Below are 17096 nucleotides of genomic sequence, written 5' to 3'. Positions count from 1 at the left end.
GCCAAAAAAATTAGGAAAATTGATAATTTAGATTTGGCGTTGGATCTGTATCTGTCTGTCTACATAAATACACACACACATAAAATGCAGAGTTATATATAGCCTCTACATATCTCTGCTTCCTAAATAACCTGGTGTAACTACGCTATATTTTAGGCTTTCCAGGTTCCCTCTCCTCTCCTATAAGGGTTCTTCCATCGCCTGAATATCCTGGTTCCTCTGATCACCAATGCAATGGTACGGGTCTTTATTACTAATACACAAACCAAGTTATACTCAAACTCCTGGAAAACAGTGAAGATGGAAATGAAAACATAGTCTGTACTAATGAGAAGTCTGCACTAATGAGAAGTCTGCCTAAAATAACCGCCTTACCACTTACAAGGGAAAAAAAAACCTAGAAAAACAAAGCTAGGATATAACCTGCTGCCCGTTGGTAGAAGGGCAATAACAATACATCCTCTTCAATATTCCGGATTTACATCCAATTTGAACACGAACTTTCAGTTTTCACTTATTTTGGGAGAATATCAGACTGCCTAACAGTACATTTATTCCAAGGAAACATCCAGAACAAGGGCACCAGGCCTCGAACTGCAGTCAGAACTGAGGCTGACTGCAGAACAGAGCTGCTGCTGTGTGATTTAAGGTTGACTCATCGCAGTGTAAAAGCTGTTTCCTACAGTGTAGGCAGCACAAACACACCTTCTGTATTTGTATCCACTGTGAGCTTCCATTCGACTAGCTTGAAATAACTTTCCAGAAACAACTAATGGTTCCAGAACCAACTATATTGGTTATATATTAACATAACCAATATATGTTAACACAAACAGAAGTGATTAGTGCCTGAACTTTGGCAAATTCAGTAAAATTCACTTACCAAACAGTGGGAAAACAGTGGTACTTTATATTGTTTACACACCTCCTCAAAGAAAATTATTAAATATCCTGTGCATCAGCGTGGTTGGATTAATCACACAAACTAGAAAGTCACCATCAGACCACTCTGTGGTTCTTAAGGAGTGTCCAATATTTACAGCCATTCATAAAGGGCAGCCTTAGAATGAAGTACAGGCCTTGGAGTTCGCAGCTCCAACACAAAAGGTATTTGGTAAATGACTTCAAAAACATCAACACAGACACTGCTGGTCCAATAATTATTTAATCTCTAGGTTAAACAAGTGCCCCATTGTGCAGTCATACAGGAAAACAGCACTCCAGTTTGTTTGTACCATATAAGCTGAAGCTACAATTAAGAGAGTGGGAAACGGAGAAGATGGTAACAGTGGTGTGAACACTGGTTATCTGGACTGAAACGGGAATGCTGACACAGCCCCTCCAGACACCAGGGGTGTTACTACAGCTCTTCACTAACCATTTGTATGTACACATACAGATGTGTGTGTATGCATTGGTACATGTATGTATAGCCTGGAGAAGAGGAGGCTCAGAGGTGACCTTAGTGCAGTCTACAACTACCTGAAGGGAGGGTGTAGCGCAGTGGGAGTCGGCCTCTTCTCCCAGGCAACCAGCGATAGGACAAGAGGACACAGCCTCAAGCTTGGCCAGGGGAGGTTCAGGTTGGACATTAGGAAGCATTTCTTCTCAGCAAGGGTCATTAGCCATCGGAAGGGGCTGCCCAGGGAGGTGGTGGAGTCCCCATCTCTGGAGGGGTTTAAGAAAAGCCTGGACATGGCACTTAGTGCCCTGGTCTAGTTGCCATGGTGGTGTCAGGGCAATGGTTGGACTCGATGATCCCAGAGGGCTCTTCCAACCTCATTGATTCTGTGATTCTGTATGTAAATGTGCTCTGATACACAACTGAAATGTGCAACTAACTTAAATATATTTTTTCTTATAAACTTGAGAAAAAACTTTAAGTGAGGTGTCTTCTGTTTCACTAGACACACCAGATGAGAAGTGCAACTGTAATCACAGGTTGTTACAGTGCTGAACCCGGAGATGCTGACACATCCACTGACATTCCTTGGCAACACCCCCCCAGATAACACTAAACAACCCACATGGATAATACCGAACAACTCTGACAAACACGCAGACCTCTACTGTTGAGGAAGAGGAAGGAAGGTGGAGGTGCTCACTGGGTGCATCTACCTTCCTGATTTTACGCTCAGGACAATTTCTTTTCGGTGCAAGTTTGCCTCGCACCATCTATACACGTGCACACTTGAGCGTGTCGCTGGTGCTCTCTCAGCTGTTTCCTTCCTGGTGAAGCCCTGGTAGGAGCTGCACTGTGCTCCTCAGGGGTCAGCCTCCTACACGTGCTTGGCACACGTTGAGGCCACCAACCAGCATGGACTTCACTGTCACTAAAGATGCAATGTGGATGGACAGTCCCAGGACTGCAATATGCTATGGCAGACAGGCTGCCAGTCTGTCCCTCTCTGCATCAGCCAGCAACGGACCCACACGGGGGGAAGGTCAGGACCCACATGAGGAGACCTTCAGGAGTAATGTCTGGCCTCCGAGTTTAGTAGCTCCAGTCTTTCTCAGGATGGCTCTGGACAGCTACAAGGAAAATAATCACAGTGAGAAGTCCTCCACATCAGCTAAGCAAGCTAAATTGCTGCTGGGAGATCAAGACACTTAAAGCAATACAAAATCACCTGTCAGAAGGACATGAGAACATCCAAAGTCAACATGGCAAAGAAGAAAATATAGGAGACTTAGAAGATATCCCTTAAAAATGATGAAAACAGGATCATATAATCCCAGCCTGGTTGGGGTTGGAAGGGGCCTCTGGAGATCATCCAGTCCAACCCCTGCCAAAGCAGGGTCACCCAGAGCACGTTGCACAGGGTCGTGTCCAGGCGGGTTTGAATATCTCCAGAGAAGGAGACTCCCCCCTCCCTGGGCAGCCTGTGCCAGGGCTCTGGCACCCTCACAGCAAAGAAGTTTTTCCTCATTTTCAGATGGAACTTCCCGTGTTCCAGTTTGTGCCCGTTGCCCCTTGTCCTGTCGCTGGGCACCACTGAGAAGAGGTTGGCCAAACATGTCCAAATCAGGAAAATAGAACAGAACGGTCAACTATAAAAGGCCAGAAAATATCTTCAGAAATATTTGAAAAAAGGCATAAAAAGCAATAATGAAGCTTTCTTCAGGTTCCTCAGGAGCAGGAAGGTTGCCAGAGTCTATGGGAAAGATATAAAAGGAATGCTCGGAAAAAAAGAAGGTCAGAGCAGAAAAACTAAATTAATTTTTTGCATTTGTATCCCGAGTTTGGGCAGACCCCCATGCTGCAAAACTCACCCACGGTTAAGAGCTCAGACAACGCATATGTATGACACACAAAACCTCTCACACGGTGCTTCGGTGCCAGATGACTGGGAAGTGTGTAACTAACGTCACAACAATTTTTAAATCATTCCAGGATAAGCCTAAAACTACAGACCAGTGACTTTGACAACTGCACCAGACAAATTAAAGAAACTCTAATTTTAAACAATAGAATAAGGGGATACGCAGACAAATGTGACACACTGGGGAAATTCAGCAGTGTTTGTGATGAGTAGGGATGACTCCAAATGCTTCTGGAGTCTTTTGAAAGAGTCAAGACTACAGAAGAGCTCGACAATAAAGTCTGTCCTCATTTCCAAGAGGTACGTGCAAAGGTCCTTCACTCAAAATTCTTAACTTAAGCAGCTATGTGATCAGGGTCTTCATGTGGATAAATAAATGACCAAAGATTGAAAAAAATACCAACTTTAAAGGAGTGGGTGGAGGAGGAGGAGCTGTCAGTAGTCAGGTAGCACATGCTGGTTTGTTTATAAACGACACAGAAAGGGATGTCAGTGAAAAGAGGTTTACAGATATCAAGCTGCTCAGATCCTGCCAGGCAAGTGTGGATCACAACCAGGATTGAGGGTGAGACGGGCCCTTGGTGAGACCTGTGGGACTTGCCAGTCTCCTACCACAGTTCTGTAAGTGGGTCCTCCCTTGGCAGCCTCCTCTTTTCCCGTGTCTTCCCATCCAGGTTGAACTACAGCCTTATTCAGCAGGACAGAAAACTGGGAGTTTTATCTGTTGCCTAGCCTCTTCTCCCAGGCAACTAGCGATAGGACAAGAGGACACAACCTCAAGCTTGGCCAGGGGAGGGTCAGGTTGGACATTAGGAAGCATTTCTTCTCAGCAAGGGTCATTAGCCATTGGAAGGGGCTGCCCAGGGAGGTGGTGGAGTCACCATCTCTGGAGGGGTTTAAGAAAAGCCTGGACATGGCACTTAGTGCCCTGGTCTAGTTGCCATGGTGGTGTCAGGGCAATGGTTGGACTCGATGATCCCTGAAGTCTCTTCCAGCCTGGTTGATTCTGTGATCTCTCCACTCTGAGAAATTACTCAAAAGCAGAATAATTAAACACCGAAGCACAAACTGCCTCACTCAAACCCCATGGAAGCTAAGGGGAATCTGTCCACTGATTTTAATTGCTTCAGTTTGGGTGCAAAATGACTGAAAACATCCCTGGCGGTTGGAAAGCCTCACCTCTGGCTTCAAATACACCTTCAGCAGGGTGGGATTACAGACCAGAACGCTACGGAGCTGTCAGGAGCCACAGGCTGTCGAACACCATCCTCAGCTACGACACAGTAATAGTACATTTGGATCAAGTACAATTTTATCCAAATAGAATAATAAAAATTATCTTAGTTGGTTCTTCAAGCCAACAGACGACCCTGTGATCTAGGTGGTAACATCATTCAAACGTTAGAAACTTGGTCAGAATCTCACAAATGCTCTGAAACATTTAACAGAAATTCAAGAGAAAAAAACCAGTTTTTTCTATTTTTGTTGCACAAATTAAAGCTTTAATAAAATCTTAGGAATTATTTGCAATATTGGCTAGAGATTTCCAAGTATTTCTGAATGCTCAAAAGGTTCTGGGAACTGGTATCAATAATAAGCTTTAATCAAATCATAGAAGAGAGAAAATAAATTCTGATTTTATAAAACAGTATTGTGAAGTTCTATAGACTAAACATACAAATATTTTCAGTATGTTAAAAATATCTGTAAGCCTAGTAGTATTTTCTGAAGAGAAAGTACTGCTGACAGCAAACAGGAACATCCTGCACCATTTTCATCTGAGGAGTCTCCAGCCCAGTGTGACACAGCAAGAGAGTGTTATTTTAAAGGTTCGGAATGCTTGTCAGGAGAAATCAGCAGAATCTTCAAAGCATTTGATGAACAATGCTTCACTAATTGTCTATCAGGAAAGTGTCTGGGAATGCAGTGATATGTTTGGACGTGTTTAGATGCCGTAAAATTATGTCAACAAATTCAACAAAGGGAAGCTCTCATTTTTTAATGCAAGATGTATTAAAGAGGGACACTCTGGAGGTCTGTGCTGTGGTTAGAGAGCTACCTTTCAGCCAACTACAGTTAGTATTTACTTAATCTGATATTTTTGTAAATAATTTTGGAACATTTTGCATTCAGTTACTATGGATACATTTTTCAACAATGTTGGGTGTTGATTTAGCATGAAATATAGCACAATTAAAGCTATGGCAAACACAAAGCACATTTAATTCCTGTTTATGCCAAAATGCTAAACGTTTCCTTTAAAAATTCTTTGTACATATATTTTACAGCACAGAACAGATGAAAAAATACGACCTGCTTTTTGATAACTTTTTGCTCAACATCTTTTTAGTTGCACTTAACATGGCAATACTTCTGAGTAGATGTTACTTAAAATAGTCTTACAGTACATTTCACATCTATTTAAAACCCAAAATACAACATTAAAATGATTTATTTGCCTTCCTTTTTGTGTCTTCTTACATTGGAATTACTGGACAAACCACCAACATAATCAGTTTATCTTGTTCATGATATATCTAATAAATTGTAGGATAAGAAAGAAAGCCTTTAGGTACGTATCTGAAAGACTGGCATCACTTTTTTTGCAACTAGATTGTAAAATATATTCTGATTTATATCACTGCATTTATTTTCCTAACTGCAGATGGTTCTATTGCAGACACAGTTTTCTTGTCACAATTTTCCTTCTCTTACTGGCTGAGAAAATGTTGGTGTTTTCCTGGTTCCCTGTAAAGCCCAAGCGACACACCGATACTGCCTGAGCTCACCTGCCACGTTCCTGTGTCTGCATTCGCCCGTGGCCTCACCACTCGCCTCCTACAACCTCCCACGCTCAGCCCTGACCTTCCCAGGCCCACTCCAGTACGCAGAGATGCTGCTTTAGACTAGTAGTGACTGTATTTTTATAAAAGAGATCAAATCCAGCCTAACAAGGAAGCAGCATGTACATCTTCTACATTCATCCTCTGTAATATGTGTTAACTCCTTTCTTTCCATTACACTCTACACCTTTTTTTTTTTGCTTGCAGAGAGGACAAAAGCAGCCCAGAAACACACAGATCTCCCATTTTTGTCCCAGTTGATGCAAATGACCCTGTCAACTTTCTTCCTCTTATTTTATTTCATAACACTGCTGTCCCTTTTATCTAGCAGTTTAAGGATTGCCTTTGCATAAGCAAAACCTTTTATTTCCAGTTCGTCTAAAGCCTTCTGCCACAGCAAGGAGCAGAGAACAAACACGCCTACAAATAATGTTTCCCTTGGTTACAAGAATCAAAGAACTTCCTTACTTTCAGAACCATATGGTGGGAAAAGTCACACTGAAGCTACTGAAACCAGAGGCTACCATGGTTGGGCATGAATCTTCCAAACACTCGCCAAATGAAGAAATTTGCCCGTTAAACATCACGTAGCACAGGAAAAAACCCCACTTTTATCAGTAACAATGACACCCAACCCTAATCTTGCTCCCACTGAATTCAGTAACAAATCTGTTACCATCGTTAGTGGGATTAGAATTAGACTGGAAATATAAAAATATTCTGTTTGATAAAATTATTCTGTTGTGAAATTCCAGTTCTTCCATCCTAGCACACACACCCCCATTTATTCCAACAATCACTTTCTGCATGCAAAGACTATGTAAGTCCCTTCTAAAAGAGACCAGTGTTAAGAGGTAGTCCAGATAACATGTATATACCACTGCACGTGTATAGCCTGTCAGATTATAAACACCTCAAAGGCTGCAAATCTGTTGTCCTGAGCAGGTCTCATTTTTAAATGCAAATAAACACTTTTGTGGCAGATTGAAGCTTTTTTTTTTTGTTTTCCAAAATAGCAAATGTAACTCAGAACAGAGGAAATAACAAGTTTACACAAAAAGTGTTTTCGACTGATATAGAGTATTGCCTTTAACACGAAAAATAGCTTTCCTTGAAAAGGAAAATGCTGTGGATAAAAGCCCACAGGAAGCAGTGAAAATGTCACTAGATCCCAATTATATAACGCTGCTCTGAATATAAAAACATATTCCTTGCTTTATGCAGTGCAGCTTCCTATATTTAGCATGGCAAGTGTATAGATTTATTTTTAATTTCTTTACTGTTTCCTTTTCAAAATATCATTTAAATGTTGGTCAAATTATAGCAACGACTTATAGCAACTTACTTTTTTGGCAAATAGTGCCAAGAAACACTACCAAATTGACTTTCTTCAACATTCTGATGATAAGGGTTTCTAAATAGTATTGTAAACCACCAAATACACTGAACTGCTGTACAGATCATATGGGGAGATTGTTCTACTGAGGTTACACTGAGCATGTTTTCAATACATCACATTACTTCTTGATGAGGAAAATACTGTCACATAATCACTGATCAGGGTTATCTCGTATGTTGTTTTCCAATTTCTTTTACATCTCGTATTTTAAAATGTCACGTTATAGATTTTGGATATTGAGCTACAGTCAGCTAACTTACCACTCTCCATCTTGCATTATGTGTTGCTAAAAGCCTTCAGGAGCATGTCTTTAACCCATGGAAAGACAACTCTTAGCAGAAATGACACCATTGCACTGCTAACAACCAAAATATTTTGCACTTTTGGAAATTACGTGAAAGAGATTTATGTAAATATCCAATCACTTACTTTGGTAGAGTTTTCAAGTGATTTTCTCTTAACTCCAAAATTCGCAATTTGGCAAGTCTAGAAATACAATAGAAAATAATTAGTTCGTTCAATGAATTAGTTCAGGAATCTAAAAGAATGATTTGAAACTACTTATTTCAACAAAAAAAAAAGAGTCTGCTTAATGCACAATAGTAAGATGTCCAGTTGTTGTGGGGCTGAGTATGTATTCAGAACCAAATAGCTTCATGTAAGGTCAGATAGCTTCAGATAAGGATATATCTGTCCTTAACTGAACTGTTTTGAAAGCTTTGACATATATCAGTTTTTCACAGTAATTCAAAACTATTTTTATTGATCACTTAAAACAAGGCAAACACAGTTGAAGTTAATTTCTCTCAAACATTTCCAGATCTATTGAGGGATAAAAAGCAACTGCTATTTAGTTCACAACTTACTTTTGCATGTTTTGAGCACTGAATTCTACAACTCCACACAAGCAGACAATACTACAGAACGGATCTCCATGGAATTTACTGGATTTTAAACAGAGGTAGGACATGGGCTTAAGTGTTGGCATGAATTAGAATCTGTACACAACAGTACTTCACAATTCCATATCATTGTGCAAACTCCAATGGCAATATTATTTAAGCCACAGCAATAAATTTCATGAAGTAGAATAATGGAAAGGAAGGAGGATACATCAGAGAAGAGATGAAGAACTTAATGTATTAAGAGTTCCAGAATTTGGGGCAGTATTGTCTAATTACCCATAATGTCTAGGAAGATAATTTGATAAACATGAAAGGATTTTGATTCATGTCACCCTTTTGCTGGTTCTTTAATCCCTGATTTTAATCAATGCGGGGAGGAAAAGGAAGAGGGTATAAAACCATAAGGATGAACCAGGTCCTTTCCTCTTCAACTCCACCCACAGAAAATCTGCAGTATCAAATCAACTCTTTTTGGAGGTCCATTCAATGCATGAGCTGACCATGCCCAGGACTGCCCAGGTCTATGTGAAACGGAGCGGTTCTGCGTAACCAATTTGTAATTGTATCATTTCTAAACAGAGATGTCAGCCCAGAGGCACACCATTAAAGCTTTTAGGCTGATAACTTAGTTTCTAAGCGTGAAGACAGTTCATTGAGGAACTTTATGGTGAGTTTCAACGATTTTATTAATGCTGCTTTTCATATTATTCTATCTCTACAGTCCAGGTCCTTTAGTGCCACAAGTGTACTCATGTGCCTGTGAGAAAAGCACCAAAATAAAATACCAGAAAGCTTTAAATAGCTCTCTGTTCAGCACACCACCAGTTTTCTGTCTCATGGAACCTCAGGCTTCCCAATATTGTACTCTTCGAGAAAACTATGATTTTATCTTTTTCCTACCAAATAAAGCAGAAAGCCTTTCAAGTCCTACAGTTGTGCTTAAACAGAACTAAACAGAACAACTTTAAATGAGAAATGTGGTGAGATGTTTGCATGATGCTCAGGTAAACGCCACTCCTGACTTTATTCACATGGCTAAATGAGGCTATAACAGACTAACTGGATATTCCTGTACTAGGAGATATAAAGAAAGCACTAAAATTTGGAGAAAAGCAATAAGGGAGATACAGTTAGAGAGCTGCATGTGGCTAGTAAAAAAAGTAATGCCTGTATGCTAATGGAAGTGTTGAAAACACGACAAGGATTTGTAAATGCAAGATATCAAATAGATAATATAGGAGCAGAATGATAATAAAGGAATAACAACCACAACTGGAACTAGCGTTGTTTTGTTTAGACAAAATATGCATTTGTAAAAGAAAAAAAAGTTAGTGCTTTCTGCTAAAAGATTTAGAATACCAGACATGTCCTTAAGGGACAAAGATTATTAAAGTACCAGCTAGGCTTTAGAATAGCATAATGAATATGAACACTACACAGCTGATAAATTGCAGGTTATTTCATATATTTACTTTTCTTTGGCATTTAAACATACCACCTGATTCCACACTGCAGAAGCAGGCTGTCTTAGGATATAGTCAGATACTCCAAACACTCATCAAAGGCAAACAATGACAATCTTCCTTCCTCTTTCTTCAACTAGGATCTTCTGAACAGTATTGCAGCGTGAAGGCCAGGCTCAGCTCTGGGGCAGTGACATGCTGACAAAGCAGCACTTTCTATTCCTTAATGCCTGCGCATACCAATGGCATTTCCAACACAAATTATGTCACCTCAGTATTAATTTTGGAGTGCTGAGTTGATGTTCCCAGTTGAACAACAAAACACACATACAGGTAGCTGGATGGACCAGGAAAAAACTAATAGTAGGTCAATTCTGTAACTCACCACGTATTTTCCCTGTTAATCCTTTGCCTTCTGAGCTGCTTGCCCACCCGGACAACCCGAGGGCAGAAAGGCTGACCCACCCCCTCACCACTGGAACAGCGGTGGAATAAACTTGACATTTCTGCCAGACTTGAGCAGTGTAAGGACCCACTGGCTCCTACTGCCCTCTCAAATGGCCACGGCAAATTGTGTTAACTTTGATTTTTCCCCCTCCTCTGCTTTGGCCTTACCTAACACTTTTTGGCTCAGCTTCTGCTGCATTTATTTTTACTCTCATTCCTTATCCTTTCTGCTCTGCTGTCTTTTGAATCTTCTCTCGTTCTTGCTTTCACATTTTTCCTTTGGTTACTCTGCCGTGCTGAGTCATTTCTTTCTTACTTACAACACTTTTTCTTTCTGTTCATTTTTCAGTAGGCTTAGACCACCCTGTTATTTTCTGCCCTTGCCACAATTTAATGACACATTTGATCAAGGACAGGCCTCTTCTCCAATTTCTATTTCTTCTCACCTTTTCCCTAAACCACCAAACTGCACCACTTCATCACAAAATTCTTGCTGACATAACATGCTCTCTAACAACAATAATTCATCAAAATAGGGTTGGAAAGCCAAAATCTCCTTGCTTTTTTGTTTTGGCTTGTTTTTACAAAGAATACAGCTTTAAAATGGTTCCTTAAAGCCTGAACTGGGTTCACATGAAAGAGCAATGTGCTTCGATGACTAATTCTTACCTTCCAAAGTTGGCTGGAAGAAACTCCAAAAAGGCGTCATTTAGGTAGAGCTGGGTCAAATTTAGAAGTTGTGTGAAGCCATCTGGCAGCCTAAAAAAACAGTTAAAAGCTTAATGCTCACACCAAAGTTGCTATGGAAATTATAATAATGTGTATTTAGAAAGAGAAAAATTACTTCCTCTCTCACCTTCTTTTCCTACCCGAATTCTTAAGAACTCACTTGTTACAGACAACATTTTTGCCCGTTCTCATCTTTTCCACATTGCTAGAACCACATGAAATTCAAACACCTGGCGTGTTCAAGTCACATCAGCCTTTTCTCCCTTCCCAGCTGAGGGATTTAAGCCAAAGGTGATTTCTTGCTTGCTTTCTACCTCTTTTTTTTTTTAACAAAAATAGTAAAATTTCATCCTTTCATCTTCTTCACTCCATTTTGTAAATTGTAGGATTACAACACAGATTTTTGCAAGTTTTTGGAAGGAATAAGGGTTGCCAAGGTCCCAACCAAGAGATTATGGTATGTGAGGATGCAGCATGGCTTACTTCCCAAACACACAGAGCACCAGCCCCATGTTTAAAGGCTGCATCACACGGAGTGCTTTGCCAACACTTCCTTCACTGTGTAGAAAGCCACCACATTGGTGACATAGTACACAGAGTCAGTAAAAGAACAACGGTCTCCACCTGTTGGAAGAAGACCAAAATGGATGTGGGAACCCAGCCAGAGCTCCCACGGAAGGAGGCAGTTGTGCAGGTCGCAGGCTGCAGGGAACGCCACAGCGTCAAGAGAGGTTCTCCTCCCCCTCTACTCTGCCCTGGTGAGGCCGCACCTGGAATATTGTGTCCAGTTCAAGAAGGACAGGGAACTGCTAGAGAGAGTCCAGCGCAGAGCCACGAAGATGATTAAGGGGGTGGAACATCTCCCTTCTGAGGAGAGGCTGAGGGAGCTGGGTCTCTTTAGCTTGGAGAAGAGGAGACTGAGGGGTGACCTCATTAATGTTTATGAATATGTAAAGGGCAAGTGTCAAGAGGATGGAGCCAGGCTCTTCTCAGTGACATCCCTTGACAGGACAAGGGGCAATGGGTGCAAGCTGGAACACAGGAGGTTCCACTTAAATTTGAGGAAAAACTTCTTTACAGTGAGGGTGACCGAACACTGGCACAGGCTGCCCAGAGAGGTTGTGGAGTCTCCTTCTCTGGAGACATTCAAAACCCGCCTGGATGCGTTCCTGTGTGATATGGTCTAGGCAATCCTGCTCCGGCAGGGGGTTGGACTACATGATCTTTCGAGGTCCCTTCCAATCCCTGACATTCTGTAATTCTGTAAGATCTTTTCACAGATACATCAACCCTGGATTTCAAACAATTAAAAAGAAATTGAGATTAATCCTGCAAATGAACTTGATACAATGCCTTTAAACTTCAGTTCACTGTGTGTAAATTTTCTGCACTCGCAGTATACAAACACAAGCTACTGATACTCACTTAGAGACCGGATTGACACTGGCTTCAATAATTGTTAAACACTTACAACATTTAATATTTTCTGGAAAATCTTGAATTCCTAAAAAAATATTGAAAGAATTATTATACACACATAAAAAACTGTTTAACTTTTTTTGTTCATAAATGAGTTCATTTGGCATTTTCAGATCAGACTTAAGCTATAACAGGAAGAATACACATATTTTAGTATTCCTGTCTAGAAGATGATACTTAACACTAAATAAAGACACCAGAACAGATAATATGCCTTGTACTAAAACTATTATGCTAATGCTTGATTTATATCATCTTCTGCAGTTAAATAGTGACATCATTTGTACTGATATTTGTGCCTTTCATTTCTTTATGAACTGCTTATCTTCTTCTTTGCCTCCCTCTGGTCTCAGGAGAACATACACACAATCCTGAGAGTCTCTAAGCCTACACTGATAAGGAATTTTTCAAAGTTTTCAAGAGTGCCTAAGCCCCATTTTCAAAACAAAGACACTTAAGTTCAGACATGCAAAGGTTTTTAGGCACATAAATATGTAAATGCACAATTTGGAAATGCAGATCAGCAAATTAGTCACTGGCTATATAAATCCTGGTAGTTGTTTACCTGCAGCCTTATATGCTTAAATACATTACACTGAGAAATGCTCTCCCACTCCTGCTTGTAACGTTCATCGGTCACAAGGCATCACAGGATACTATGCTAAAGCAACCTCTATTTTTTATTTTTTAACAGAAAAGTAAATGAGGTAGATATCTGCCCAGACTTCTCTAAAGTGCCACACAGGAGAATAGCACATAATCTAGAAAAAGAGCAAGTTTTCTAGAATACAAGTTTGTTAATCATTAGGAATTAAAACTTCATTACAATTCTTTAAAATACTTGTATGTTTGATCTCTTACCATTTTTACTGATATCAAGTTCTTTGAGATTAACTAAGCTAGCAATAGTGGTTGGCAGACTCGAAAGGTCGTTGTCTGGTATACTCAGTTTGCGTAAAGCTTGACAGTTGAACAGTTGCTGCAACATAAAAAGATCCTTTACAGTGTGTCAGGAAAAAAAGATCAGTTTGGGATCATTATTTACGCACAGAAACAACAAACACCACAAAACTACATTTGCTACATAATAATTCAATAATCAACAAATATTTTGAAAAGTCATTATTTGAGAAGACAGTCTTACAGGCTACTCAGTATCATAAACAGAGCTTATACACAGTTGACAAGGATAATCAGAACAGTTAATCAGAACAGGAATGTTCCAGAAGAGCTTTCTGTCCAAAACTGCATACTCATTGCAATCAACATGTTGTAGGTACGTGATATTTCCTATGGGTCATACCAATTAAATTTTTTTGTGGCTTATGGTAAATTAAAATATTCAATTTTATAATTTAAGTTCATGATGGATTTTAAAATATTTTGCCTGCATGCAGAAGAAATTTGCTCTCTTCAAGAAACAAAAGGCTTTGACTTTATCAAAATGGTACGTTCCTTAAGTCCCTCCCAAAATTCAGGACTTGATTCTAACTTTTAATTCAAGTTCAAATTTTATAAAATGACAGAATTTCCACTGCAAAATAATCCTCTTTTCAACCTGAAGTGATCAATAAATCATGTTGAGAACGCAATATAATTGCCTGGCTTATTTACTGCCACGCTCCACAGCCGCCAGCGACTACTGTGGGAAATGGCCTGTTAGGAGTGACGGGAAGGGTCACGCGTGGCTGCCCACCTCGGTGGTACGAGCCCTGGTTTCACACCCAGCACAGCTGCCCCCCAGCCCGCAGCACCAGCCCCTCCTGCGCTACCCCCCGCAGCGGAGCGCGGGGCAGACCTGCTGTGTGCTGCCCACTTTGTGCTGCAGGCTCTAAACACCTCGCTCTCCTCAAGAGCTCAAAGTTACCAAACCCCGTCGGACTTTCTGCAAATATGAATTCACCAAAAGGCACCAAAAAATTCACTCGGTTCCGGAGAAGAACAAGTCCTCTTTGCAGGCATCTCAAAAGCATTCTTCAAATATCAGTGCTCTGTATGCAACAGATCCAGTCTGTCTTTCAGGCTTCTGTATCAGAATAAAGTCCGCACACTCACACAGGCTATTTGCGAGTGCATAATAATTTGATTGCCTAGATGAAAAACTCAGCCCAGGATCCGGAGAGGAGAAAATTAACACACAAATGGTATGCAAATGCCAACCTGGTACCTCACTTAAAGTAAATTTTAGGTCATTTTGAAAATGCATTTTTCTGCCCTAACGCATAATCCTTTAGAAAAATCCTGCTCTTTCTGCACAACAATCAATTCTCAGAACACTGAGAGGGAATCACATGAATAACAAAGGCTCAGGATGAGAAGCATCACATCACTATCAATTGGCACCAAGGGCCATTTCACTGGAAGATGCTTTTCAAAACCCCTTTGTATTGACAGTTTTGCTTTTCAGATCCCCTCTTACACGGAACGTACTTGTCAATTCTCCAGACTGCACAAGCGCCTCCTCCCCACCGCTCAGCAGCGAACGCCGGCGGCAGGCAGGACGCACCGTGCAACGCTCCAGCCCAGCAGCCCCGCAGGAGGAACAAGGAGAACCATTTCCCTGCTGGGGCCTGCGCCTCCCAACCTGATTTACAGGAACGGCTGGAACAATCACTGTACGCCCTGGAAGCCAAACGGGGTTACACAGTTCTGCTTGCAGATGATGTTAATGAAGGGAAACATCTCTCTAGAGAACGAGGAATTCCTTGGCAACGCGTCTGAGAGCACCTACTTCTTCTCTTTTTTAAGGAAGCCCAGAATTTTGGACAAGACTGGAAAGTAATTAAATTAATAGGCTCTAAGGTTTGCTCTTGAAATTTCTAGCCGCGTTACTGAGAACAGCTGTAGACATTAGCGATGTTCAGGGAACCTGCAGAATTTTGGTACATATACAAACTATACCATGCTGCTATACCTGGAAAATGGAATTCCCAGGGCATGTTCCCAGCCATTCCCCTGGAGAATTCTTCTTTAAAAAGCCAAGGAAGGCTTGGAACTTAAAGTTTTGTCAACATCTGAACAGATACAAGGCTTCTGAACTGGTGAATGAAGAAATGTAATAAAAAATACTTCCTCTGGAGTAATTTTATGATGTATTGTTGTATCAGAAATAACACAAGAGTGTGAATACAGGTATGTAAGCCCAAAATTGCCCACTTTTTTTTTGCCCCCTGGATTTTCAAAAGGTCTCTTTCTCAATTTCTAGCGCTTTATGGCCTCGCCATCACCATCTTGATGTAATCATCATCCTGCATGCCCACACACTACCTTTATTGCTTTCAGACTGGAAAGCAAGTGGTGCTAATGGTGCTGTGATGTGAGCTGTAACAATGGGCTATTGCTCTGCATATCTCCAGTTCTCCAGAGCACAGAGCAGCAGAGGCTCCTGCCTTCCAGGGCCATTAGAGAACAATATGAAATTTCTGCTCTTTACTTTCTATAGGCATAACTGGGAAATAGATTGGCTAACGTATTGGGGGCGTTTGATGTCAGGATTACAAAGGAATAACACTTTCTAGCTTTGCAGAACAGAAACATGATTTCTTATGGGCAGATTTTAAAAAGTATTCAATGCCTTTACTGGAAACTGTAACTCATATAGCAAATGCAATGCAAAAGAAAAATATAGTTAATTTATAACACCTACCCATCTATGTGAGCTATACATTATACTTTATACTTATAAGGCAAAGCTGCTGGGGAGAATTTTCATCTCATTCATGTTTTGCTGGATACTGATTACCAGTATCTCCACCTGCATTAAAATCGATATTCTTTTTTATTAGTTGTTGATTCATTTGACTCATACAAATAGGGACATACTTGCAGCAGCAGCTCATGATAATGAAGTCAAGGCAAATAAAATAAAAGACTTGGCTGGATTTAGGGGAAAATAGAGAATAAGAATTATACAACAATCCTGTAAATCCTTAAAAGAAAAATATTAGAAATCAGGAAGTAGAAATCCATTTCTAATAAAGACAGCAGAAAAAAAAGCATAACTATGATGCATAAAATGTAAGGTAAAAATTTTCAAAAAGAATAAGTTTAATACATCAGTTTAATGCAAAATAATTTATCGGTTTCTAGGGTATCACATATCTAGGTAGATAAGGACTTAACAGAGTTTTTACCTGTGCTTTTCTCATTAAATTTTTAAACATGATAAAGCGTTCTGATAGGAGAAAATTTCAAATGTTGTAACTTCAGAGGCACGTAACATTTGGTAAATAACAGAAAATCGACAAAACAAATTTTCTCTGGAAGAAGTTATCTGAATTCACACTTACAGAGAGAGGGAAGTTCTGTCTATGGTAGATTATGATGTGTAATACAAGAGTTAACATTAAGTAATATGGTGCCATTTTAAGAAAAAAATGGCACTTTCTCTCCTAGAGTATTAAATCAATAGTGAAAAAATGTTCAGACACATACAGTAGAAAATATTTGAAGCAGAAAATGTGATAAAGACATTATTTGGACTGCTTAATTTATGGTAATGATTAATA

At 40.2% G+C, this 17096-nt stretch overlaps 1 protein-coding gene across 2 annotated transcripts in view; it reads right to left on the bottom strand.

Moving 5' to 3' along the window:
• The window catches only part of LRRC7 (leucine rich repeat containing 7), a 162208-nt gene that overhangs the window by 74253 nt on the left and 70859 nt on the right, over positions 1-17096 (bottom strand). For both annotated transcript variants that reach the window (XM_068406147.1, XM_068406148.1), the window contains 4 exons: positions 13450-13567; positions 12535-12613; positions 11050-11139; positions 7995-8051 (listed from right to left, as the gene is read on the bottom strand). In XM_068406147.1, the coding sequence (XP_068262248.1) occupies positions 7995-8051; positions 11050-11139; positions 12535-12613; positions 13450-13567 (344 nt within the window). The remainder of the gene's footprint in view (positions 1-7994; positions 8052-11049; positions 11140-12534; positions 12614-13449; positions 13568-17096) is intronic.

Source organism: Nyctibius grandis, chromosome 8 (genome assembly GCF_013368605.1).
Source record: "Nyctibius grandis isolate bNycGra1 chromosome 8, bNycGra1.pri, whole genome shotgun sequence".
Taxonomy (NCBI): domain Eukaryota; kingdom Metazoa; phylum Chordata; class Aves; order Nyctibiiformes; family Nyctibiidae; genus Nyctibius; species Nyctibius grandis.
This window is presented reverse-complemented; position numbering and strand designations above follow the sequence as displayed.